Source organism: Dermacentor andersoni, chromosome 3 (assembly GCF_023375885.2).
Source record: "Dermacentor andersoni chromosome 3, qqDerAnde1_hic_scaffold, whole genome shotgun sequence".
NCBI lineage: Eukaryota > Metazoa > Arthropoda > Arachnida > Ixodida > Ixodidae > Dermacentor > Dermacentor andersoni.
In genome coordinates, this window is record NC_092816.1 from 238,259,423 (window position 1) to 238,286,730 (window position 27,308).

Consider the following 27,308-nt stretch of genomic DNA (forward strand, 5'->3'; position numbering starts at 1 on the left):
CTCCCCCCTCCGACGCTCGACATCACCCCTGCAACCGGCCACCCGCATTCCTGACTACCGATCGGAAAACTAGATGGTGCAGTTTTTGAAGGGAAAGCTGCATGGCTCGCACAGACTACAATTCCTCCAGCGTGCCCGGCCAATACTTTATTAGTGTGCGTAGAAGGTGTACGTACCAGTCCTAGCATTGCTTGACACGGGAGCAGCTATTTCTATTATTCACGCTAGCTTGTGTGCTCGTCTACGCGAAGTTACTACACTTTACAGTGGAGCTCTTCTTCGTGGTGCAAATAATGTTGTGATTCGGCCATCGGCGCAATGCACCGTTATAGTTTCCATCGACGGGATACGCCATCATATCCTGTTCGCAGTGTTGACTTCCTGTGCTCACATGCTTATAGTAGGCTGGGACTTTCTCTCTTCGGTGTCGGCTTTCATCTCGTGCCGTGAACGCCTCGTTAACTTGACAGAGACCAACAATTCCAAAAGGACTTCTTCTTGGGCAAGTTGGTGCTTAGATTTCCTAGGTATACTTTGTGGCGCAAAATACATTTCTGGAAAAGGGACAGAAGAAAGGGAGACAGTGAAGCGCCACTGTCTCCATTTCTTCTGTCCCTTTTCCAGAAATGTATATTGCGCCACAAAGTATACCTAGGAAACCAACAATTCCGATGACGTGCACGAACCACGCCTTCGCTTACGAAGTGCTGACGATTGTGCGGTGCCCCGTGGTGGCGAACAACTCCTTGCAGTTAACTCTGACATAACCGATGGTGACGTTTTAGTTGTACCGTCAGCCCGTTGCTTATCCAAAGGGATTGCTCTGGCACCCAGCCTTGTTCGCTTCACCAATGGTATGGCCACTTTGGCTGTACGCAACACAACCAATGATCCAGTCCTGTTTTCTAAAAACGCCGTTCTCATGTGCGTCTTGGACACTCAGCCTATCTCTGTGCTGACCTCGACTACTGCTGTTTCACAACCACCCACCGCTATGGATTCGGTCCCTGCTTCTGATCTCGCTAGTACCATCAGCTCCGATCTAACGCCACAGCAGACGGGGGAGTTACTGTCGTTGTTACCCAAGCATAAAGACTGCTTCGACGTCCACTCTCCTCTTCTGGGACACACTTTGGCGACGGCTCATCGCATACACACAGATGGAACTACCATCGTGCACCGGTGGCCATATCGCGTTTCTTCCACTGAACGACAGATCATCGATACCCACTTTGCCGACATGCTGAAACGTAGCATAATACGCCCATCTTCAAGTCCTTGGTCGTCACCTGTCGTTTTGGTGAGTAAGAAAGACGGCTCAGTGCGATTTTGCGTAGACCACCGTGCCCTGAACAAAATAACCCGCAAGGATGTATATCCACTGCCCCGAATCGATGATGGGTTAGATTCATTACAAGTCACGGAGTATTTCTCCAGCCTTGATCTACGCTCCGGATACTGGCAGATACCCATGCACCAAGCAGACAAGGAGACAACCGCCTTTGCCACACCCGATGGAATTTACAAATTTAACGTAATGCCTTTCGGCCCGTGTAATGCTCCCGCGACATTTGAGCGGATGATTGACACCGTACTACGGGGCCTAAAGTGGAAGACTTGCTTATGCTACTTTGACCACATCATCATATTTTCGTCGACCTTCCATCAGCACTTGCAGCGCATCGACGAAGTCCTGACATGCCTCTCAGCTGCTGGCCTTCAGCTGAATACAAAAAAAGTGCGACTTCGCCAGCAAAACCATTAAAGTGTTTGGACACTTTGTCAGAAAGGAGGGCCTTCGACGCGACCCCGGCAAGATTACCGCTGTCCTCCGCTTCCCCAGGCCTCAACGTGCCAAAGACTTGCGTAGCTTCCTCGGCCTAGCTTCGTATTTCCTGCGCTTCATACGTAACATTGCGGCACCGCTCCATCAACTCCTTCCTCCTGGAGCTCCCTACGTATGGTCCGACGAATGCCAAACGGCTTTTGACGCCCTCAAGCGTGCCCTCACATCCGAACCTGTGTTTTGTCATTTCGACAACACCGCACCCACTCTTCTACTGACTGACGCCAGCGGACACGGTATCGGCGCTGTTCTTCTTTAACCTCTGCAAAATTCTGAATCGCGTTCCTCAAGGTTCAGTGTTAGGCCCTCTCCTTTTTTTTTTATTTATATCAACGACTTACCGAATCAAATTTCTTCTAACATTTATCTCTTTGCCGATGATTGCGTTATTCTTCGTGAAACTTCTGACGCCGATGATGCTAACATTCTGCAAAACGACATTAACGCTGTCTGTAACTGGTGCGGCTTGTGGTTAATGAAACTAAACCCATCTAAGTGCAAAACCATGCGTGTAACCCGCCGTGAACTTCCTCTTCCGACCTATTACCTTAGTAATACTGCCATGGAAGCAGTTACATCCTACAAATACCTAGGTGTCCATTTAACCTCTACTCTTTCCTGGTCTTTACACATCGACAGTGTAATCAATAAAAGTAATCGCATGTTAGGTTATATCCGCCGAAAGTTCTCTGCCGCTCCGTCATTATTAAAGTTAATTTTATACAAGACGCTAATTAGGAGTAAAATGGAATACGCTTCGTCAATTTGGGACCCATATGCTGAGACACTAATCCAGTCTCTCGAACGTGTTCAAAATAATGCCTCGCGTTTCATCCTAAGCAATTATAACCGCACGGCTAGCGTAACTTCTATGAAAAACATCCTCCAACTTCCACCACTTTCTGCTCGTCGCAAATGCTCTCGCCTGGCTTTGTTTCATAACATATACTTCCATAATTCATATCTGCGCGATAATCTTATTTCATCCCCAACCTACATTTCTCCTCGCATTGATCATCACACAAAGTTGGAGTTTTGCAGTGTCGCACTAGAGCTTGTCACGAGTCTTGTCTTCCTAGGACGTGTCAAGAATGGAACCACCTTCCCGCCGCGTTGATTGCTATTGAAGACCAGGCACAATTTCGTACGGCCATTATCAACACCATCGCTTCGGGCTTCACATGTGTATGACTACATCACTTGCTGCCTTCTTTGCTTTCTTTGTTATGTAACCTTTTTTTTTACCCCACTCCCCTCTGTAATACCTTGTGGTCTTGAGGGTATAATAAATGAAATGAAATGAAACGTGTGGTTGCATACGCAAGTCGCACGCTAACAGCTGCAGAGAAAAATTATACGATTACCGAGCAAGAGTGTCTCGCCGTGGTTTGGTCCATCCAAAAATTTCGGCCTTATCTGCACGGCCGCCACTTTACGGTCGTTACTGATCACCACGCCTTGTGCTCGTTGGCGACACTAAAGAATTTCACGGGACATTTCGGTCGTTGGATACTCCGTTTACAAGAATACGACTTCGACGTCACCTACAAGTCTGGAATGAAACACCAGTATGCTGATGCTTTCTCTCGTTCTCCCCCTACCACCGTGTTGAAACGCTGCTTACTTACCACCTTCCGTGAGGAAACCACAGGACCCGTCACCTGCATTCCTTTCGGTCGCAGCTCTCGACCGGCTATCATCCAGCCATTCTCACACGTTTGCCTCTAGCCAACGTAATGACTCCTACTGCCACTCCATTATGGAATGTATTCGTGGATCATCTCGCCCACCTTACGCTCGGCTCCGTCGGCAGTTGAAGAACTTCGAGATCGAAAATTCGATATTATTCCAGTACGTGTTTCATCCCGAAGGACACCGTTGGGTTCCTGTCGTTCCCCGATCACTTCGGGCCCAGATATTGGAGACCTTTCAAGACAATCCCACTGCCGGTCACTTTGGTTTCCATAAAACCTACGAGCGAATCCGCAGCCGCTTCTCTTGACCTGGACTTGCAGCCAGCGTAGCGAAATACGTGGGTTCCTGTTCGCTCTGCCAACACTGCAAACGACTGACCTCACCTCCGGCTGGACTGCTCCAACCTGTGCCGTGTCCTGAAGCTCTTTCGCAGTCGTTGGTATCGACCTCTATGGACCGCTACCCTTAACCACCAGCGGTAAACGATGGATCGTCACAGCTGTAGACCACTTGACACAGTAGGCTGAAACAGCCGCACTATCTTCGGGATCCGCAGAGGAGGTTGCAGCCTTTTTCTTGGAAGCCATCGTTTTACGGCATGGAGCCCCACGTGTCTTTTTGAGTGACCGCGGCAGGACCTTTCTCTCTAAACTTCTCGACGATGTTCTCCGTGCATGCAATACCATCCATAAAACGACTTTCAGCTACCACCCTCAAACTAATGGTCTCACAGAGCGCTTTCATCGCACGCTGTCCGACATGATATCTATGTACATCAACCCTGACCACACCAATTGGGATGTCATTCTACCATTGGCCATTTTCGCATACAACACGGCCGTCCAATGCACTACGGGATACTCGCCCCTTTTTTCTCGTGTATGGTCGCCAACCGCGCACTATCCTCGACGCTTCTTTCTTTGGTGTCTCCGTGCCTTCGTCCACATCAGTGTGTGAGCAGTTCGTTTCGCGCATTTCCCGGTGTCGCCTACGTGCCCGCCTCAACACCGACGTCCGTGAAGGAGACCGCAAAATTCGCTATGATGTGTGTCGCTTCCTTCCACCCTGGAGACGAAGTGTTACTGTTGACCCCAGTTCACGCTCCTGGATTGTGCGAGAAAGTTCAGTCCCGTTTTACGACCAATTGGATCGCTCACACCTAGTCTGGTTTCCGGCTCATCAGGACCACTCGGTCAGCCCCAATGGCTGCAATCCTAACGAGCAAGCTCACTCTGCTGTACGAGAACTCACATGCCGCGCATCAGATCAGGAACTGCTCCAGGAGGACTGTAGCTCCTACAAAGGCCCGCTTAGTACTTTTCGCGAGATTATCTCACACTATAGGGACGGCAGAAGGTTTTTTCCTGCCATATCAGAAGCTCAACCGAGCTCAGGCAGTCACATTAGGAATGATTCAAACTAAATCTTATCCCACATCTTTTGTGCCTAACAAAATTGACCAGCATTTTTCCGCGGAATGTAAAAGTTTTGGACACACTCCGTGTCTATGGGATCATATGTTCTGGCTGTTCCTCAACCAAAGGGCTTCGGATGTCGACAGTGAGGAGAAGTGGAGTCGGCGCATATCCAGCGAAGTCTTCCTAGATCAACTCCTGGCCGTCCGGAGAGCGCACGACATCGGGAAAGCCTTTGGCCTACCGGTACCTACGTGGGCGGAGCCACCGACTTAGCCTGGTGGCTTTTGCCCTCGGGCCCTAGTTTCGCTGGGCCAAAATAAGGTTCTTGTCATGCTATGATAGAGAAAGAGAGAGAGAGAGAGAGAGAAAGAGTATTCAGAAGTCGACATTGGGAAAGGGGGAGAGACTGCTCCTGCATTTTAAACAAAAAGCACTCTATTAGAAGGGTCACTTTGTCGGCTTTTAGTGACAAGTTAGTTATATCACCGCCAACTACTGCATTGAGCCAACTGTCTCATGCTTGAGTTTGCCACAATGCGTGAATGCCAACTGTGGCCTCGGTGATTTGAATAGTATCCTGCTTCACGTCAAAAATAGTTCTGCACTTGGAGCGTATTTTAATCTAGCTGCATGAAATGTGATGCAATAATTATTTGTGCGGCTCAAAGGCATTGAGGCTCCGTGTCGTAATTGTAGGGTCGGCAATTACTTAAATAATCACAGACGTCGGATACGAGATGTTTGCGTCAGTGCTCCCTTAATGAATTCCTGGCAGGTGCATTGATTCATTTTAAAGAGAGTAATGTCTTGTTTTAACTCGGGGCAGAATACTAGAAACCAGTGAGCACGTGAATCCTTGTGTAAGCAGCTGCATCTTTCATTGAGGTGGCACGAAGAAAGTTCAGTACAAGCGATATCGTCGACCGACTTTCTGCTTGGGAGTACCAGTTTTCAACAGTAGATTGCAACAAAGCATTCCAGGAGGAAAATCGAGCTTTTTCGGTTAGCATAAATGGTAGGCGTCCTTATCAAAGCATGGCCCCATGGCCCACAAGGAGCTCTTCTTGGTAGGCCAACCACAGTTCAGCTGTGGTAACTTTGGAAAGCACAACAAATTAGTTTTGTGTGTGTGTCTCGAGACAATGATATAGTTTTTACAGACATGATTTAGGCAAAAATAAGGCTTTTAAAACACTGGCTACTGGAAATATATAATCACGAAAGCATTGTGAATGTACCTTTGCCGCCTTTTAAGCTTACAATTTTGTTCAAGTGCAACCCTGTTTTTCGTCAGCGCTGTTTGCCTATTTTTTTAAATCAAGTGTACTACATTTAATGATGCGCTCAGAAAAGCTCATTGGTCCCTGTGCCCATTTCATAAACACTTTAATTATAATTTTAACTAAGAAAATTTTATTTGTTGTTGCATCGATATAATTAGGATTTGTAAGTTCTCTGTAAGGAAGTTGCATTTACTTAGGACCCACTGTATTGATCATACTGATAGCAACCACACTGACCCATGTTTGCATTTATCAAATAAACTGCTTCATTTACTGCCCCCTTCCGCATTATGAGCCATTACGGAATGTTCTGTCTGAGTAGAGAAGAGAAACAGCCTTTCTGCATACCGTTTTAACTTGGTTAATATGCATTCTGCAAACATTTTCACTCAGTTTTGTTGCCATTAGTACTGTGCGCAGCTGGTTAAAGTGTAGATTACCTGAGGTAGTAGTTGTATTTATTGGCTGTATCTGGTTGTGGAAATGACATATGTGGCTTTTGCATATGGATACGTGCATTTTCATACCAGGGCAAGTCTACTGGCACATAAAATGCGTATGCGGTGCAATCAACTCATGGCCTGTGAAACAAGGAAAATGGAACCATACATTTGTTTCAATATTTCAGACGGACATGTTTGTAAGCACCGTGATGCAGTCGGCATGCATGGTATGCTAATACTGATCCATCAGTGTCGCTTAAGAATGGTCCTTTTTGACTGGAAATGTAGAACAATATATAGGCGTGGTGCTCGGACATACAGAATGGCTGAACAAAATCAGTCAACTGCAATGCATAATGTGCACTCACTGTGTGCTTAGGCTGAACTGCTACACTTGCTGAAGCTGTTTCTGAAATACCGAAAAATAAAGGGGCATAATTAAACGTTGCTTTTTCTGCCAAACATGCGTAGCGACAGATGTACTTTGTAGGAAAACCTCTAATAACGTTTCATTACCAACTATGGTACACATTAAAGATGCTTAGAGGTGACGCCATCTGATCACTAGGAATGCTTATACTTGCACGAGCTTAAGCAAAAACTGCTGTCTTGCTGTTTAACAGGAAGGAGTGGGAGAACAATATATAGAGCACCAATACATTTTTTCTGCGAACGTTGAGGTAACTATTCCGCTACTGGTGTTATTTACTGACAAAAAGAATTTTGTAGCACAGTATTTATTACTTCTCTGAATCATTATCAATTGGTATTTCTGCAATATTACCGTGCCATGAGAGAGAGAGAGAGAGAGAGAAGTGACTTTATTTGCACCTGTCAAATAGATGACGGGGTAGAGGCTTCAGCCTAAACTCACACTCATCCTCCCTAACCGTCAGCCGGTATCCCTTGGTACGCGGGGGTGGTCAGGGCGAGAACGATGACTTGTCGTTGAGTATTTTCGTCTTCCTTGAGTAGCAAGGACTCCCAGGATTCTCTACATCTATCTGGCTCATCAAAGCTAGGACAGGTCCAAACCATGTGGACTATGTCCGCTATACCATCACAATGCCTACACCGAGGGCTATACACCGAGGGATGCCATTTGCTGAACAGTTGTGGGTTCAGGAATACCCCGTTTGCAGCTTCCTCTACATAACTTCCTCGCTTGTAGTAAGGTTCTTATCGGCTCTCGGGTAAGTCTAGCGCCTCAGCTTATAATAGTTGAGAATTTCCTGAAAAGTGTTCAGTTCGTCACCGGTCGGTAGGGGTTCCTAGCCTGGGGGGGTTGTCGAAACAGCGATGGGATCCCGGAAAGTGAGACCTCAGTCGAGCATGTGCGCCTTCTCGTTCGCTCGCAAACCCTGATGATCCGGTGCCCAGATTAGCGAAACCTGCTATGCCGGGGGCTTCCCCACGGCTATCATGTGTACAGCTGCGGCTGAGATTCTGCTGCATCAAAATTTCTGATTGCAGATTTCGAATCCCTAACAGTGACTCTCACATTCTTTTGAGTCAGAGCCAGCGCAATGGCGACTTCTACCGCCTCCGTACCTTCTAAATGTCTCTCGCTGCAGCACGAGGCAGGGCCTCCGTTTTCGCGAGTAATTACGGTTGTGTATACTTTGCCTTGGTTGTAATCGGCCGCGTCCGTGTATAACACATCCTGCCTTCCTTCCAGTCTTTACTGCGGCGCCTCAGCTCTGTCCCTTCGCCTGCCCTCGTGATGCAACGGGGGCATATTCTTGGGCAACGGGAGTATTCTCAGCCTGTCCCTGACTCGCAGTGGGACTTTGCCTGTCAGCTTGGAACATGCCTGAATCTCGAACCCCATCCACTCCAGGATCCTTCTACCAGCCTGACTACAGAGCAGTCTCTGATATTGACGCAAAATAAGTTTGCGCGTGATGACACGGGACCCTTAAGGCGAGAACGACGGAGTTCGTGGTTGCGCGCACGCTCTCCGAGGACCAGCCATCGCAAAAGGCAGACGTTTTTTTTTTGCCAATCTGTCGGTGGTAAACTGTCTTAGTTGTAATAGCTGGGTGATATTTCTGGTGGAGGCGCGGGGTACGGTCGATGTTAAGATTTCCGGAGCATACCCCAGACCTAAACCCGGCGAGTAGTTCAGCCGAGCTTACCGCTGTGCAAATATGTGCCAGCCGACGTCTCCAGGGACTCCAGCCACAGCACGGTCTGCTACCCGAATGAACTAGAATGACGAACCAACCACCTCCTGCAACTCCTGCAGCATCGCACGTTGTCGTCAATCACATCCGGACGCCGAATCTGTTCCACGGAAGTGCTTCAGAGGACGCCGACGACTGGCTTGACCATTTTGACCGGGTTGCCAACCTCAACGACTGGAACCACGAGCGTAAGCTACGCTACGTGTACTTCGCTCTTGAGGATTCCGCGAAAACATGCTTTGAAAACCACAAGGCGACACTGACGTCATGGGAAGAATTTCGTAGACAGTTCCTCAATGCCTTCGCCAGGGCGGACAGGAAGAAGAGGGCGGAGTTAGCGTTGGAGGCAAGAATTCAAGGCCCGAATGAGCGAGTGACGGCGTACGTAGAAGACATGAATCGGCTTTTCAGACGTGCGGACCCTTCTATGACTGAAACAAAGAAGGTGCGCCATCTCATGCGCGGCGTCAAAGAGGAAATCTTTGCTGGCCTCATTCGAAATCCGCCGACAACACTTGCAGAGTTCCATGACGAAGCCACTACTTGGAAAAGGCCCTTCAACAGCGGGCCAGGCGAAACAACCGCAACGCCATGATTTCAAAGGAGCTCTCTGCCGTTACCCTCGGTAACGACGTTGTCGCCTTGCGAGAACTCATCAGGGCTGTCGTCAAGGAGGAACTGTAGAAGATGCCGACGACCACTGCCCCTGCGGGATAACTTTCCATTGAGGAAATGGTGCGCGCCCAGGTCCGACAGGCCGTCCATATCCCTGGACAGTACGAGGCACCACAGCAGGGACCGCACGCCGAAATGAGTTACGCTGAAGCAGTACGCCGCCCGCCACCCTCAAGTGCGTGCAGCATGGTACACCCCACTCAACAAATGGACGTAAGCTTCAGGCCGCCTCGCAGCCCACCGCACATCGCCGAAGCAAGGACTAGGAAGAGCGACGTCTGGCGCACCACAGACTACAAGCTCCTTTGTTTTCATTGTGGCGAAGCCGGACACATCTACAGAATGTGTCCTTATCGTCAGGTGGGGCTCCGTGGATTCTCGCCGAATGCACCTCGTCCACGACCTGTTGAGCGGCCACCGGAACGAGAGAGCTTCGTCGCGAATTGTCGCATTGTTGATCAGCGATGGCAGGAGCCCCGTTAGTCGTCCCCTGCTCGTTACAGGTCACCATCACCAGGCCAAGCCTTTTCTCGCGGCGCTCTGAGACGCCACTCGCTTAGCCCGGCGGGTCGGGAAAACTGAGTTAAGCGACCACCGGAGGTGAGGTCGCTGGCAACGACCGTAAGCAAGATCCTCCACTACGACGACAAGGACGCAAACAGAACGACGCAGACGTACAGACGGAGTGAAACACCTTACAAGAGGTAGTAACGTCGAACATTCCCGTCACCATAGACGATGGAGAAATAACGGCGTTAATCGACAATGGAGCGGACACCTAAGTTATGAGCATGGACCTTGCCTGCAAGCTGAAGAAAGTTTCTACCGAGGGGACTGGGTCGCAGGTTCGCGCTGCAGGAGGCCATCTGCTAACCCCGGTAGGAAGATGCACAGTGCGAGTGGGCATTCGTGGGTTTACGTACCTCGGAGATTTCTTTATCCTCCCAAGCTGTTCGAGGGACCTAATTCTGGGAATGGACTTTCTGCAGGCTAATGGAGCTGTGATTAACTTACAAAAGTCGCGGGTAACGTTTTCGACGGCACAGCCCTTAGCAGGGAGCAGCACGGACGACACGTATGTCAACGCCTTGAGGATTGTTGACGAGAACATCACGGTGCCGCCAAGGAGCAGCGTATTGACCCTCGTCACCTGCGACGCATTCGACGGCTATGAGGGTATTGCCGAGGCACATATCCCGCTGCTGCTCGAAAGACACATCTGCATCGCCCGGGGCCTTGTTCGAATACAGCATAAGTGCACGCAAGTTTTGTTGACAAACTTCAGCCATGAGTATCAGCAAGTCCCTCAAGGTACAGCTGTGGCATTCCTGAACGACATTGCTGACTTCTCAGACATCGGCACATGAAAAGTCACTGCAGGGGATGAAACAACTCACGCCAGCCTGAATACCCGCGTCCACATTAATGCTGACTTAGCAGATGTACAGAAGGATCAGCTGCTGGGCCTACTCACAGAATTCTCCGGCTATTTTTCCACAGAATCCAAAGTCCAGCGCACTTCCGTTACGCAACACCGGATCGTTACAGAGGAGTCGGCGCGGCCTGTTCGTCAGCATCCGTATCGCGTGTCGCCTATGGAGTGGGAGGCGATTAAGCGTCAAGTTCAAGAAATGCTAAATGATGACGTTATCCAGCCGTCGACAAGTCCGTCGGCATCGCCTGTCGTACTAGTAAAAAAGAAAGACAACACACTCCGCTTCTGCGTTGACTACAGACGGCTGAACCGAGTCACCAAACGCGACGTTTATCCCCTGCCACGGATCGATGACGCTTTGGACCGTCTGCGTCATGCTCAGTTCTTTTCTTCGTTAGACCTAAAGTCAGGCTACTGGCAAATCGAAGTGGACGAGCGTGACCGTGAAAAAACCACCTCCGTGACTCCCAATGGGCTGTACGAACTTAAAGTGCTGGCTTTCGGTCTCTGTTCCGCTCCTGCTACGTTTCAACGAATGATGGACACTGTACTCGTTGGACTAAAGTGGCAGACGCGTCTAGTGTACCTAGACGATGTTGTGTTTTCCAGCACGTTCGATGAACATCTCTCCGGGCTACGAAGTGTCCTTACCACAATACGCAAGGCCAACCTCACCATCAAGCCTGAAAAGTTGTACTTTGGCTTCCAGGAACTCAAGCTTCTAGGCCACGTGGTCAGCTCCCAAGGAGTACGACCAGACCCAGAAAAACTCGCTACCGCTGCCGAGTTTCCTCGGCCTAAAGACAAAAAGGATGATCAGCGGTTCCTGTGCCTCTGCGCTTACTACCGTCGTTTCGTTGAAGGCTTCTCAAGGATTGCCGAACCGCTCACGAGACTGACGCGACAAGATATGCCCTTTGGGTGGAAGGAAGACCGAGAGCAGGCCTTCACCGAATTGTGTAAGCGCCTTCAATCCGCTCCAGTGCTGGCGCATTTTGATGACACCGCGGCAACTGAAATACACACCGACGCCAGCAACGTAGGACTCGGGGTCATTCTGGTTCAATGGCAAGATGGCGCAGAACGTGTAATTGCGTATGCAAGTCGTAGTCTGACAAAAGCAGAAGCTAATTATTGAACAACCGAAAAAGAATGCTTAGCAGTCGTGTGGGCCATCAGCAAGTTCCGACCCTACTTATACGGCCGGCCATTTCGAGCGATCAGTGTTCCCCACTCGCTCTGCTGGCTTGCCAATCTACGAGACCCGTCAGGTCGCCTCACTCTTTGAAGCCTCCGCCTCCAGGAATACGACATAACTGTTGTCTACAGATCCGGCCATAAGCATAGCGACGCTGACTGCTCGTCACGTTCTCCTATTTTCTTGACATCCTCCGACTTGCAGCTAGATTTGCCGTTTCTTGGTGTCGTCGACGTGGTGCTCATGGCTGACTATCAACGTGCAGACTCTGAGCTGCTTCCAGTCATCCGATATCTCGAGGGAGCTGACGTTGTTGTCCCACGCCCACTTTCACGAGGATTGACGTCGTACTGCCTGCGAAACGATGTCCTGTACAAGAAAAATTTCGAGAACAGCCAGGAAGCGTTCCTTCTCGTCGTCCCGACGGCACTGCGCGAGGAAGTTTTACAGGCGCGTCACGAAGATCCCTGTGCCGGCCACTTAGGCTTCGCGAGGACATTAGCACGCATACGGCAGGAATAATACTGGCCACACCTATTTTCGTCGGTTCAGCGCTATGCGCGAACGTGCCATGACTGTCAGAGGCGTAAAGTTCCACCCGTCAAGCCTGCCGGCCTCCTTCAGCCTTTGGATCCGCCTCCGGCGCTGTTCCAGCAAGTGGGAATTCTTGGGCCGTTCCCCACGTCATCCTTGCAAAATAAGTGGATAATCGTGGCAACTGACTATTTAACTCACTATGCGGAGACGAAAGCTGTGCCACGGGGAACTGCTGCTGAAGTCACCAGCTTCTCCGTCCACAACATCGTGCTTCGTCACGGTGCACCCGCTGTACTCCTTACTGACCGCGGTGCAGCGTTTACAGCGGAGTCATTGCAACAAGTATTCACACTGACGCACACCGACCACCCAATGACCACAGCCTATCATCCCCAAACTAACGGCTTAACAGAGCGCCTAAACAAAACATTAGCCGGCATGCTCTCTATGTACATTGATGTAGCACACAATACATGGGATGAAATTTTGCCATACGTCACGTTTTCTTACAATACCGCTGTGCAGGAGACCACCGAGTTTACACCATTCGAGCTTGTTTACGGACGTCGCGTTACAACCCCCTTAGACGCCATGCTCCCGGTAGACCACGGAGCCAAAAGGAATGACACCACTGAAGATTTCGTCGAGAAAGCCGAGGAAGCTCGCCAGATTGCTCGGATTCGCATCAGCACCCAGCAGAATACCGACGCCTACCGTTACAACCGGACCCGACGGAATGCCCCGTACTTACCAGGCGACCGCGTGTGGGTGTGGACACCTATCCGACATTGTGGGCTCTCAGAGAAATTGTTGCGCCGCTATTTCGGCCCCTATGAAGTTGTACGCCGCCTCAGTGATGTGAACTTACGAGGTGGTGTTTCAAAGCTCTGATCCTGGTTCCAACCGACTCCGTCCCCGTGCTGAAGTCGTCCAGGTAGTACGGATGAAGCCGTACTACGCACGCAAGGGATAAGCAACCCTCACAAACCGCTCCAGCATTGTGTACATTCCTGTATGTGTTTTTTGTCTTTTGCACGCCAGCTGCCCTTGAAGCGACCGGGCCGGTCGTTTTTGAGAGGGGAGCAATGACGCAAAATAAGTTTGCACGCGATGACACGGGACCCTTAAGGCGAGAACGACGAAGTTCGTGGTTGGGCGCGCGCTCTCCGAGGACCAGCCATTGCAAAAGGCAGACGTTTTTTTCCCAATCTGTCAGTATGGTATGGTATGGAGAACTTTATTGGGTACTGAAGGTCAACCATACGTTGACGCGGGCCGCTCCCACGTTGGAACTGTCAGGCCGAGCCCTTCAGCCACATCACGGGCCTTCTGGACTGCCCGTAATTGGTCAGAGAGTGATTCACTGTGTAGCATTTGCCGCCACCATTCTTGTTCCTTGTCATGGTCTGTGAAGACCGCGGGGCACTGCCAAAGCATGTGGTCAAGAGTAATGATGCCATTGCACTTATTACAGTTGGTTTGAATTTCCCTCTCCGGATAGATTCTGTTAATAAAATATGGACTTGGGTATGTTCTTGTCTGTAGCAAACGTAATGTGACCGCTTGGGCTCTGCAAAGCTTACCGTGTGGCAATGGGTATTCCCTTCTGCTTAAATAATAATGCTTCGTGATTTCGTTATATGTTAATAATCGATCCCTGTGTTCCCCGGGTGAAGTGTAAGTTGCTCGGTCTTGAAGAGCACGGCTAGAAAGTCCTCGTGCTGCTTCATTAGCCACCTCATTGAGGTTTCTCCGAGCTCCGTCCACCACCCCCAGATGTGCAGGAAACCAGCGGATTTCGATCCTCTCACTCTTGACCTTCTCTAATAATTTTGTTGCTATCCGTGTCCCATATCCGTTGGTAAAGTTGCGTATGGCTGTCCTAGAGTCGCTGTAAATATGTGTCCACCGATTAGCCCGGATGGCTAAGGCGATCGCTACTTGTTCTGCTACTGTTGGGTCCTTGGTATAGATGGTGATGGCATCCTGTATGTTACCTTGAGTGTCTACGACAACGGAGGCATACGCATCCTTATTTTTAACCCAGGCAGCGTCAACGAACACCGCCTGCTGCTTATGTTGATCTATGTCTTGAAGGAGTGCCTTCGCCTTTGCCTTCCGTCTGTCGAGGTTATGTGTCGGGTGCATGTTCCTAGGGAACGGGGTCGTCTTTATTGTTTCTCGTAGTCCCGCTTGCAATTGTGTTAATAATTCTCCTTCGTTGGTGTGGTTGTTAATTTCTACGCCAATTTCTTCAAGTAGCGCCCTCCCAGGGCGTGTCCCCATTAGTCTCTCCTGGTGGGCCACCTGTTGAGCCTCGGCTATCTCCTCTAGTGTGTTATGCAGCCCTAGGCGCAATAAGCTATTATTGGCCGTGCTGATGGGAAATCCTAGGGCAGTCTTTATAAGTCGTCTGATTAAAGCGTTTAGCTTGTTCTTATCAGCCTGTGTCCATTGTAGCATGCCAGCCACGTACGAGAAGTGGCAAAAGGCGAATGCATGTCCCAATCTTATGGCACTGTCTTCTCCTAGCCCCTTATGCTTGTTGGTAACTCTACGCAGAAGCCTAATGACTTCTTCTGACTTGTTAGAGATGTATTCTATAATCCTGCAATTAGACGAGAAGTCCTAACACTCTAATAGTCTCCACCTGCCTGATTGGTTCTCCATTCTTGGCGTATATGTCAATGCGGGGTTCTTCCTCTGGGATATATCCGTTCGGCCTGCGCCCACGCTTACTGCTCCGTAATACCAATAGTTCTGATTTTTTAGCAGAGCAGTTAAGTCCCATACCCTCAAGTGTTGTTTCTACCACATAAATGCTTTCCTGTAGTTTGATCTCTGTTTGTCCCATATTACCTTCGGCACTCCAGATTGTTACATCATCTGCATATATAGCAAAGTGGATACCCTCAATCTGCGCGAGACCTCGAGCCACTTTTGACATTGCCAAATTAAATAACATGGGAGATAGTACAGACCCTTGTGGTGTCCCACGATTCCCAAGTTCCAGGGTTGTCGATTGGAGTTCGCCTAACCTGAGACAAGCAGAACGGCCACCGAGAAAGGCTTTGACTATATTGTGCAATCGCTTACCCAATCCCATCTCCGAGAGGATATCCAATATGGCCCTGTGCTTGATGCGATCAAAGGCCTTTTCTACATCTAGGCCTAGAAGAGCTCTCGTATGTAGCGGGCTAGCATGAATAAGGTGATGCTTAATTAAAAGCATTGCATCTTGAGTCGAAAGTCCAGGACGGAAACCGATCAGGTTATGCGGAAGAACATTTCTGTTTTCTACATACTTAGTCAGTCTATTGAGTATGTCGGTGGTAAGCTGTTTTAGTTGTAATAGCTGGGTGACAATGTTTTGATACTGTCGCCGCTTCAGTGAGCTCGTCGCCGCTTCATTGAGCTCGTCTAAAGGGTTGCGCCCTCCTAAACTTAAGATTTTGTTCCTTGATGTGTTCGGGGGAAGACCGAGAGCCGTCTTTATCTCCTTCCTAATAATGATCTCGACATTGAATTTCTCTGCTTTGGTGAATTTCAGACAGGGGGCTACATATACGACCCTGCTAATTACGAAAGATTGCAGTAACCTTACGAGGTTCGCATCCTTCACACGTGCATGTATGTTCGCTATTCGCTTCAGTAATCGGCACGTCTGCCTGGTACCCGCTTCCAGTCGTTGGATCATCTCGGCGATTTTCCCGTTCGCTTGAATCCGCAAACCCAAGACCATGATACTGTCGACAGTACGAATAATGTTACCGTTTACCCGCAGCTCGATGCCGTCTCCCGGGTCCTGTCCCCTTCCCCGTCGCCGCACCTGCGCTGTTAGGAAAAGGGCCTCCAAAATCTCGGCCCGGCACCTGAAGCCAATCGGCTCCAGATATTTCTCGATAGCTTTCATTGCTCTCTGCAACGTCTCCTCGATATGCCCGTTACTGCGTCTGCTCATCCATAGCGTGAGATCGTCCGCTTGGAGCGTGTGGTTCAGTCCTCCTATGCCTGCCAGCTTCCCGGGGAGACCCCTCATCGAGACGTTAAGCAAGGTTGGCGACAAAACTGATTCCTGTGGGGTGCGCTCGCTTCCCAGTTTCATACCTTACAATGACTGCCTTCGCAAGCTGATTGTTGCCGTTCCATTCGTAAGAAAATCCTTTACGTAATTGTAAGTCTTCGTGCCCACATTTAGAGCTTCGAGACTCTCCAATATCGCCGAATGCTTCACATTATCGAATGCTTTAGAAACGTCTAATTCCACGACTACCCTGGTGTCTACCGTTTTCTTGTCCATTACCTGTTCTTTTAGCTGGAGCATGAGGTCGCATGCCGATAGATGAGACCTAAAACCAATCATGGTGTCGCGGTACAGTCCTTGATCTTCCAGAAACCTTTTCAGCCTGCTCTGAATAAAATGCTCCATTAATTTGCCCACGCACGAAGTAAGTGAAATGGGCCTTAGATGTTCAAAACTAGGTTTTTTCCCGGCTTTGGAATGAAGACGAGGTTGGCATCCCTCCACGCCGGAGGAAACTGCACTCTGTCCCAACAGTCCTTCATGTACGCTGTCAGATTTCTGACCGACGCATCGTTCAGATTTCTAAGCACCTTTTTACTTATCCTATCCAGCCCAGCAGCCGTCGTCGTCATCAGACGGTTTATCTCGACCCTGACCTCACCTACTGTGATTGGGCTGTCAAGATCCGTGTTCTATAAACCCAAATTCTCGGGCAGGGACCCAGACCCCGCACAGCTCAGATAAATATCCCTGACCTCGGCGATGAGCTCATCGGTCGTTCCTTCGTATTTCTAAACGAGCTATTGTAGCTTCTGCCTAGCCTCTGGCTTGGATTTGTCCGGATCTAGCAAGTGCCACAGCAGATACCAGGTCCTTGCACTACCAATGTTGTGGTCGATTTGGTCGCAAATTCTGCTCCAGTTTTGCTTGGTGAAGGTCAAAGCGTATTCCTCTATCTCCTTATTCAACGCAGACAACTGCCTGCGGAGATTTCTATCGCCTCATTTCTGCGCGAGCTTCAAGTTCAGCTCTTGCTTTTTGCGCCACAGGTCTATTATATGTCTCTCAACCCCTTCCTCGTCCTCATCCACCTCGATTTCCTCAATGGCATCGTGGACCGATTGAATAGCTCCCCTGCTCTATTCATCTATGTCTTCTATGCCATCCTGATCGGACCGACTGTCCCTGAAGGCATGCGAATTCACAGCTTCTAGCTTCTTCGTGCGAGCTACTGAAGGACCGTCCTCTACGACTATCTCAATTATTTGTGGCGGCTACCCAGATCTTCACCTGGGTTGCACCACGTAGCCGAGATCCTTCCTCCAACCAGAGTGATGTCCGGCGTGGTGTCTTGCGAGACACTGTTACCCTGTCTAGTTGGCTTTAAGGGATCCGTCAGAAGAGTCAGACTATTCTGCTGTATGCTATTCCACAAATCCTTCCCTTAACCTGCGCAAACCTGTATCCCCACGTCGGTGGATGTGTGTCGAAGTCACCCACTACGAGGAGAGGGCGGCCCTTCGCGATCATCCTGACTTTGGCGAAGAGATCGTCAAAAAGCGCAGTTACGCCTCTGCCTAGGGGAACTCTACATGTTTAATCCAAAAAGATGTTTATCCTTCCGCTTACGAGGGACTAGCTCGATCAGTACATGATCCATCTGCATCGACCCCGTTTCGTGCTGCAACACTGTGACGTTCCGTTTGACCAGAGTGACGACCTGAGTATTGTCCCCTCGTCCCGCATATGATTTATAGCTAGCAAGCTTCACGTTCATTCCACATTCCTGTAACGCTGACTTCCGGCTAATCCCCGTTGGTCATAAACGACTGAAGAAGAGCCCGTTTGCGCGAGAAACCCCTACAGTTCCCCTGGCACATTGTGGTACGGTGCTAGGCCATCTTTAAACTTATGAATTTCTTGGCACAATCATTGTCATTGCCTGTCTCTGTTCGCGGCCTCAGCCCTCATTTGCTCACTCATATGCTGAATCATACCATGAAGCAGCTTCATCTCTTGTTCAATTTTGTCGAAACGTTGCTCGTAGTTGTTTGCTGTTTCGACATCCTTCACCCACTTCTTTTTAGGAGGAGGGTCTGCACCTGGTGTTTCCGACACAGATTGTGATACCTTTTTCTCGCCCTTCTGCGCTCCCTCATCTATGCGCTTATTTGGCAATGTTGTCTGCTCTCGGAGCTCCCTGTTTTGCTCCTGCATGTTGTTGTATTGCGCCTGTATGGTGCTTATCCGTTTCTGCATGAGCCTGTTCTTTTCTTTAAGAGCCTTTAGCATTGCGGAATCCTTAGAGCCCTTGTCTACCCAACCCACCTGTGAGCTCGGTGGTGCACTCTTCTGTGAGCTCGTGGACTGTTGCTCGGGACGAGAAGAAGCCGCTTCTCGCGTCGACGGTGTAAGCCTGGGGAACGATTCCGAGCGGTCCCTTGGCGTGCTCTGGGACCTCTCGCGAGCACCGTCTTGACGGTGGCATCACACCTGTTGTTGCTGTTGCTGCAGCGTTGTTTTCGGCACTTTCTCTTCTTCTGGTTGCGCTGCAAGCTTCACCTCCCACGGTCGTTTCTTGACAATATATGGCGTGCGAAACAACATCGTACCCTTCTTATCTCCACTCAAATGTTCTTTGCCGCACAAACAACACTGTGGCACACACTGGTGGTCCCTGCGGCGGTGATGACATACCACACTCGCAGCACTTGGCTTGTGGACTGTTGCAAACGTGTGATCTGTCACCCAGTTCGCTGCACCGATAGCACACTTCGTAGCATTTCTTGAACAGGAAGCAGTTTATGGTCATGCCGAAACACACGAGCGTACGCGGCACCTCTGCTTCCGCGAAGGTGGTTACGACCGTGGTAGATCGACCCATTCTTCGAATCCTGAGAATCTCTGGGTTCTGTTCGTGACCGGCAAAACCCTCCATTATCATCTACTCAGTCATGCGTATGTCCATTCCATGCACGACCCCCTTTCCACAGTTTTCAGGTGTCACCATGTACACAGTCATCTCATGGTCCTTATCTTAGATCTTCAGAGTTTTGATACTCATGACCTTCTCCGCACACTCAAAGTTCAAGGTATGGAAAAGAATCGTACCTCGTTTGTCGTTCACGAAGAATAGATCAGTCTGTCTTGTTCCACTCAAGTGATCCAGCCCTACGCACAGCTTCGCCGAGTATCGGCTGGGAAGTGTTTTCGATCACTGCTAGACCCCTTTTGGTCTGATAATCACTTTCGATCCGTCGTCCGGGAGCTTCGGGAGACGCGATGCCACAGATCTTTAAGCTATCTCTTCCTTCCCACTGCTTTGCACGAGCGAACGCCGCCACAGTTTTGGCTCCAGCCACCTGGCTGCCGGCTTCCCCCCCCCCCCCACACACACACACAATCGACTGTGCGCCGTCTTGCATGAAATCAAGAGCTTGACAGCAGCTCGTCAGGTTGGGAATCAACTTGGCACAAGAAAGACGTTGACCACAATTAAAGCGAAAATTTTACTGGGACCGCTGCTTTTCTTGTGTTTTTGTAGTCACATTTAAATAAGAATTCAGCCTTCCACGATCGTAAACATGGTGAGTAGAGCTAACTATAGCACCTGTGAAACTCAAACAAGCCTGAACATTAAATGTCTACGCCGCAGTTGCAGCAATGCTTTCCAAGGTGCCTACTAGCCGTAAGTAGAGGGAGCATTATGTGAGCTAACAGCTGGCTTGTAGAGGCCTAGGTCTAGAGTAAAACCTACAAAAGACAGGTACTAGCTGTGGCCCTAGCTAGATCAAGCTGGAATGAGTCGTCTACTAGCTAGGTGCGTGCTTCCTGGGATGGGGAGGAAAAACTGACGTTAGAAGTCAAGAAAGCGTTACTTTGAGACACGGTATCAGTTGCGCATGAACTGAATAAATTTAAATTAAAGGTACGCTACGGTACATTCCGACTCTTTCTTAAGAGTTAAACCTACGCGATTTGGTTAAGCGGACAACTGACGTAAAGCGTTCGGAGGCAAAGCGACATTAAAGGGGCCGGGAATTAACCACTTTTCATCGAAGTCAAGAAGTGCTTTTGAAATTAAAATTGGCTTTTTCAGACATATCTTTCCGCAAAAAGTACTTGAACGCATTCAGCAGAAGCGGAGTTATTGGTAATAAACAAGCGGTGATTGCGCTCCACGAATGCCTTGTTTAGCGAGGGCTACCGTGGAGCGGGGCGTTGCTATAACGCTCCGCCTACTGAACGTCACCGTGGTTCGCACTTCAAATTTGATTTCGGATGTTGACATAGACGCCGCTAATTCCAATTTCGGCTGTGACGACACGCCAAACGCGTTTATCCTCACCGGGTCGCAATGGGCCCAGCCAGCGGACTCGTCGGGGCACCTCGGGGCGCCAGCGGTATCTACGCCACGTAGGCAGCTACACGCAACTGCAGTGCGTATGCGCAGTGTTTGCTTTGTCCACGATAGGGTTTGAGTGCGTTATCACACTCATATAGTCCGGCCGTGCTACGTGATGAGCAGCAGTATTATCGTGCACCAGCTTGACTGACGGATAGTAGCCACATCCAACTTGTGCATTTTTACGAGCTCTCAATAGCTCAGGACGCAGCGAAGTCTGCCACGGCGTCTAACCAGGAGCGGCCAAGTGTGAGCGCGACCTGGCAAGCGTCCGTCTGGGCTGACCTTACGTTTCGCGTGGTTCAAGGCTAGTTGAATGTTCAAAACTAGTCGAAATTGGAGAGTCCCGGCGGCTACGACACCTATAAGCAAGATGGTCAAAGCTTAATTCCCACGCGGGATGCCGCGGCCAAGTGTGAGCAGACGATAGTCAATTTCTTTTGGAAGTACGTAATTTGTACGGAGGTACAAATTCAAAAGCGGTTTCTCGCTTACTTCCACCTGTTTATTAAAGAGCGCCAATATGTATTGCAGTAACAGTAGAAACAATTGCACTGATCCAAATATATTTCTTGATTGATGTCATCTGTTGGCCAATAGTAGCCGCTTATGGGAATCTGCTATATTACGAAATAAAGCGCCCCGAAAAGAGTGAGGAGCAGTTTTTTCTTGAAAATACAGCATTTGAGAGAGAAAGATCACATCGCGCTCTCCTTGCGAGCTCCATGCGCCGCGCACGACTGCAAAGCTTGTTCGCAGCAGCAGCGTAATGCCATCGGCGGACTGTGTTGTTTTGTCACCAAGCCCGACGGGTGGATAGCAGCATAGCTTCTACACGACACTACGCAAGTGGCCGCCCATGAAATGAGCGCTTCTGTACCTGCCACGGTAGTAGCGTTATGGCGTTGCTCGAGGTCGCGAGCAACGTCACCAACGCACCACGGCAGCTGCATTTTGACGGGGACGAAATGCATAAATGCATGTGTGCATTTATGCACACATGCATTTATCGATTTAGGTGCATCTTGAAGGATCCCTGGTGGTTAAAACTAAACCGAAGTCCCCAACTACCGAGTGCCTCATAATCGGATTGTGGGTTTAGGACGTACTTTGCGGGTACAGGGGCCCCTGTCCGCTGCTGTGTGCCTTCTGCCCCAGCACCTTTCTTGAAATTGTACTCAAAGATGAAATAAACTTTTATTCATTCATAACTTGTCATAAATCAAAGTTAAACACTTCTGCCACAATGCGATGCGTCGTGTGTGACGATGATCGTGCTAATCTCGCAGGATATACATAATGGCGCACAACAATGCCTCTATCAAACATGACCTCCTGTGTGTTATGTGCTGCGACACGAGTGGTGCACGCAAGGTAATGTCTGAATCGACTCGCCACTGACGTAATGCACTAAACGCTGAAGAACGCTGACGTTCTCTGTAAACATCACCGCAAATTATCATCAATCGAAACAAATAGCGCAGAAAGCTCAACAAGTTCTTTTTCTACCATAATGTCGGCATTGTGGGTGAAGTTTCTGGCTAAATAAATTCAGCCTGCGCTCAATGACAGCCGGAAGTTGGTTGCTTTGGAGCAGGAAGACAGGACGAGAAAGAAGTTTGCCACGCGACTCGCTGTCTATTGAAGAGCACATAGACCGATGCAAGGTCTACGACTAAAGTGGCGTCACACGTTATATAAAGCAAACTAAATGTACACCTACGGTTCACATAGGATGAGCTCTGTCTGCACAAATTTCAAACGAAGACTGAAGTTTTTTGGAGTGAAGAACGCTATTGCGCAGAAAGTTTCGGCAGAATATTTTTTCCTTCCTTGTTTATTTTTACGTAAATCTGCAAACATTGAGAATAAGCCTAATCATTTAGGGGGGCGGGGGGGGGGGGGGGGGCGGGTATCCGTATGTGCCGTCATTAAACTAATAATCGCTGCGAAAAAAAGAGGTTGTTGCCCTGGCGATTACAGGCCGAAAATTCCTTTCTTGGCCTACTTCAGGTCCTCCGGCAAACACGATGTGACCCTCTGCGGTGCCTACAGGGTTTTGCCATGGCGCTGCTGAGCTCGAAGTCGCGGACAACATTTAGATATAAGGAAAATGCAAATAAAGCATCGTGAAGATGTTTTACTTTTATTTCAGTAATTTAACATACAATGCAGTCCGAGGACCAAGCAGATGGGGCGTACAACTAGGTACAAAAAACATAGTGCAGTACAAAATTACATTCAATTTACATACAGGTTATGAACCCCCGGTGGTCAAATTTTTTTTCCGGGGCACTGCACTACGGCGGTCCTCATAATTATATCGTGGTTTTAGCACGTTAGACGCCAGAATTCATTGTTTCGGTTAATGCCCACATTTTGTACATAAGAACCAAGCAATGCTCACGTGGGATGGGGATGGACGGGCAGTCCATTCCTTTCGTCAGCGACCAAGCGGTGACCAGCAGCGCCGAGAAGAGAGCAGCCCTGCACATGGTCCTGCGCGCACTACGCTGTTCCCGTTCGAATGGAGCCCGATTAGGGCCCGCATTCATATAAGGCCACAGAACAAGCGCTAATAGCCACGGCTGAGCAAACATTCCGTATAGCGAGCTGACCCATTGATCACATAAAGCGCGGCTGCCTTTCGAATAATCATTGGCTTTGCAATGAAAGCAACCTCGTGTTAGCTTAAATTGGCTTCACTTGTGTTGTCGTAAAGAAAGCAAACAATTGTTTTCCCGACAATCTCGTATTTTTTGACAAAGTGATAATTATATAGAGGGTGCTTTTCTTGGGCGTTACAATTGTTGTACAAAAAAGCTATAAGCGCAGGTATGGTGGCGTTTTGGCAGAGAAGTTTCTAGGCGAGGTTGACCTACTTTGCCGCAATAACGGAAGCTTCACAGTGCAAATTAAGCAAAAAATATAAATTAGCGTTTTTTTTGTTATTGGGGCCCTCGAGGTAGTTGTTTAAATGTAATATATGGAGGCAGTCATTTTAGTGCACCCTCATGTTTTCAAAACCTTGAAAGTCGCACCCAACTGGAGATATTTGTAGAACTTCACCGGTAAACGCAAGCACTATCGGAAACGAGTGCAGAGAAGGCGGCCCCGCTGCACGCACGAGCGAATGTCGAAGCTGGCCGCCTCAGCCAGTAGCGGCAGGTACCGCGCGCTGGGCTTGCAAGAATGTGCGGCTGTACGCGGGGTCGGGATTTGCCGCTGCATTCGCTCACCATTCAAACTTCGGCCTACACTTTTTTGAGCGGCGTTTCCGCAAGACGAAGCAGCGGAATGTGCTCGGTTTCGAGATTTCCCTGGCCCTCACAATCCCAAATTCATCAGTTATCGTTAGCGACTCCAAAGCAGCCATACATAACTTCGGAGCGGGTAGGGTCTCTAAGCCAACCCTTTCTCTCCTCTTCGCCCATCCTTTGCATCGAACTGTGGCATTTATCTGGACTCCCGCGCATGCGGGCCTTGCCGGAAACGAGGCGGCTCATGCCAGTGCCCGAGGATTTCCAGTCCGGGCTCAGGCATCAGATATGTCGGACCTCGCCACGGAGGAGGCGCTGTTTACAGCGCGGGATCGGCATATTACCTACCACGACATCTGTACACACTACCGATTAGACCGTTTAATCTATCCGCCTCTCATGACCTAATCCCCGCGTAGATGTGAAATTCTGTGGCGACAGCTGCAGACTCGCACCTTTCCCGCCCCTTACCTCCTCCACCGCATCCATCCCTCCAGTTACCTTTCTCCATCTTGTAAATTCTGTGTCTCTGCCAAAGCAGACTTAAACCACATCATGTGGCGATGTCCTAAGCACCTCCTTCCCCCTTTCCTCAAGCAATTAATATCTAGTGAGGAGCAGTGGGAGGCTGCCTTGCGCAGCTCGAGGCCCGACCTTCAGGAGGCCATCCTGGAGTGGGCTGAGAGGATAGAGGAGGCCTACTTGAAGTAGTTCCTCCCCACACCCTCTATTCCGTTGCCCCCTTCCCTTTAAAGAGGGATAAATAAAGTTTTTCACCATCATCATCATCGATATTTCCTCGATCGAGCTTGGAAATTCGATTATTAATATTTCGTATTACGTGTGATTTTCGAGATTTTTGAGAAATCGGGGCGCAGCAAAATGTGACGGCCTCCAAATTTGCCTTTTAAACCCCAAAGACAGAAATATTTGCTTTAATTACACTTCTGGTGCTAGCGTTATAAGCCGCAAAGTATGACCACCTCGGCTAGGAACTACCTTGAAAAATCGCCACGTTCGCTGCGCTTATAATATTCTTACCAAAAATCTTTATGATCTAAAAACACCTTGCATATTCCGATCTCTGTCGAACGGGCTTCTGAGAAACATGGAGCTCAATATATCACGCATCGAATGCTGGTGGAAATTAGTAGGCCAACCATTCTTAAATCTACATTTCAACTAAAATTGTCGTGTTTAATATGCCGGAACTGTTTGTTATGTTATGGGAGACTGTAGGGAAGCCCGCTTAAATTACTTTTGACCACTCAGGGTTCTTTAGCGCGCACATAAATCTACGTACACGGGCACTTTTGCATTTCGCCCGCATCAAAAGCAGCATTTGAAAGCTGCTCCCCCATATCTCGATATAACTCTCATTTATAGCTTGCACCGATTGTCACTGCTATAAAATCTTGTCATGAAGGAAATAAAGAAGAAGGCCGACAGATGGAGTAGCACACTGTGGTACAAAAGTTACATAAGCAAGGATAAGGCGCCTCAGGAATGTTGGCCAAGGCTTCGATAGATGGACCTGCAAAAATAGGTACACCTGTAGAAACGTTGACCAGCCTTTGTGAGGCACCTCATCCCTGTTTCTGTAACCTTTATGTCATAAAGGGAGGAATTCCCGAAAGGTCCTCTTACTTCATTTCTTAGGTGGCCCTCCGCTTACTGAAGCTGGCGTTAGAGGGCAGCTCTTATGCCCCAACCACTGGCACGCGTCGGCAAGCTTCGGCACGCGCCGACAAGCGAAGCGTTCGCTTCGCGTCGGTCGGAGGAAGAGGGCACGCAACCACTGGACACAAGTTCTGACGCGTGCCGAAGCTCGCTCCTCGGCTGCGGCGCACTGTTGCTGGATTATTTTGTCTTCATCCGTCAAAGTCCGGCCTAAAATAGCCTGCTGTAAACTAAGCTTGAAACGATAAGCTAGTGGTCTGTATGCTCTTTCAGTTGGGAAAAACACGTTTGAATAATGAATGTACGCCTGCCGCAACAGCTTGTTTTTATTTTTGAAGTAACAATAGTGCCCAAAATATCGACATCAGCGCTCGCGTGTTGTCTGTCTACAAGATCGCTTTGCCAACACCTGCACGACGATGCCATATCATATCAAAAACTGTTGTACCATTTCATTTTTTGGTAGCTCATTGCACAGCCAACTATGTAAGAATTAGGCGTGCAAAGTATAATTGAAAAAATCTGTGTTGGAAATATTGTCACGTAGTAGAGACGGTGAAATATGATGCAGGCTCAATCGCAACGATAGCGGCGAGCAATGTCGGCAATCATCGAAAATCTCATCTGTGGGCCAAGCGCGTCGGTTTGCGTACATCAATTGTCGAAAGTTCCAGCGCATTCGCTGGGTACCGCGCGCCTTCCAGAAACTACTAGACAATTCGTGTCGCGTATGCGGTCAGATTATACAAAGTTTGTCGACAGCGGACAACCGACAGAACCATTGATAACATTCGCGACAGTACCGGTACGTCCAGGCGCATCATGCACCGAGCGATAACGATAACATTTTTTAGTCGGAGAAATTCAGTCACCGGATAAAGTATCCGTTTCAATATAGTTATGCTTGTTGGTGCATGAAAGAAACGTGAAAAAGTGGGTTTTGAGAAAATCAGCAAAAAAGAATTGAAACACCTGTGGCACTCACAAAAAGAAGAAAGACATCTAGAATAGGTAAAATTTGCAAAATTCGTAGTTTGTCTCCTCCCGATACTTGATTCTGTCAAATCTAGCCCCTGGAGCACCTCATTTATTATTCTAGGTTGTTTTCATGCATCAACGCCGCATCGGGAGTCCTTGACAATGAGTGTATTGCTAAAAAACATCTTCACAGTGTAAAGGCCATGTTCTATTGTGACTGGTTTCAACATGTCAAGTTTGTATTT

General features: G+C 49.0%; 1 protein-coding gene across 1 annotated transcript in view; it reads right to left on the bottom strand.

Annotated features, from left to right (window-relative positions):
* LOC126537044 (uncharacterized) overlaps positions 1–23,661 on the bottom strand; it is a 167,315-nt gene extending 143,654 nt beyond the window's left edge. The window contains exon 1 of the mRNA XM_050184161.2: positions 23,553–23,661. Within this exon, the coding sequence (XP_050040118.1) occupies positions 23,553–23,640 (88 nt within the window). The 5' untranslated portion in view covers positions 23,641–23,661. The remainder of the gene's footprint in view (positions 1–23,552) is intronic.
* Between the last annotated feature and the right edge of the window lie 3,647 nt (positions 23,662–27,308).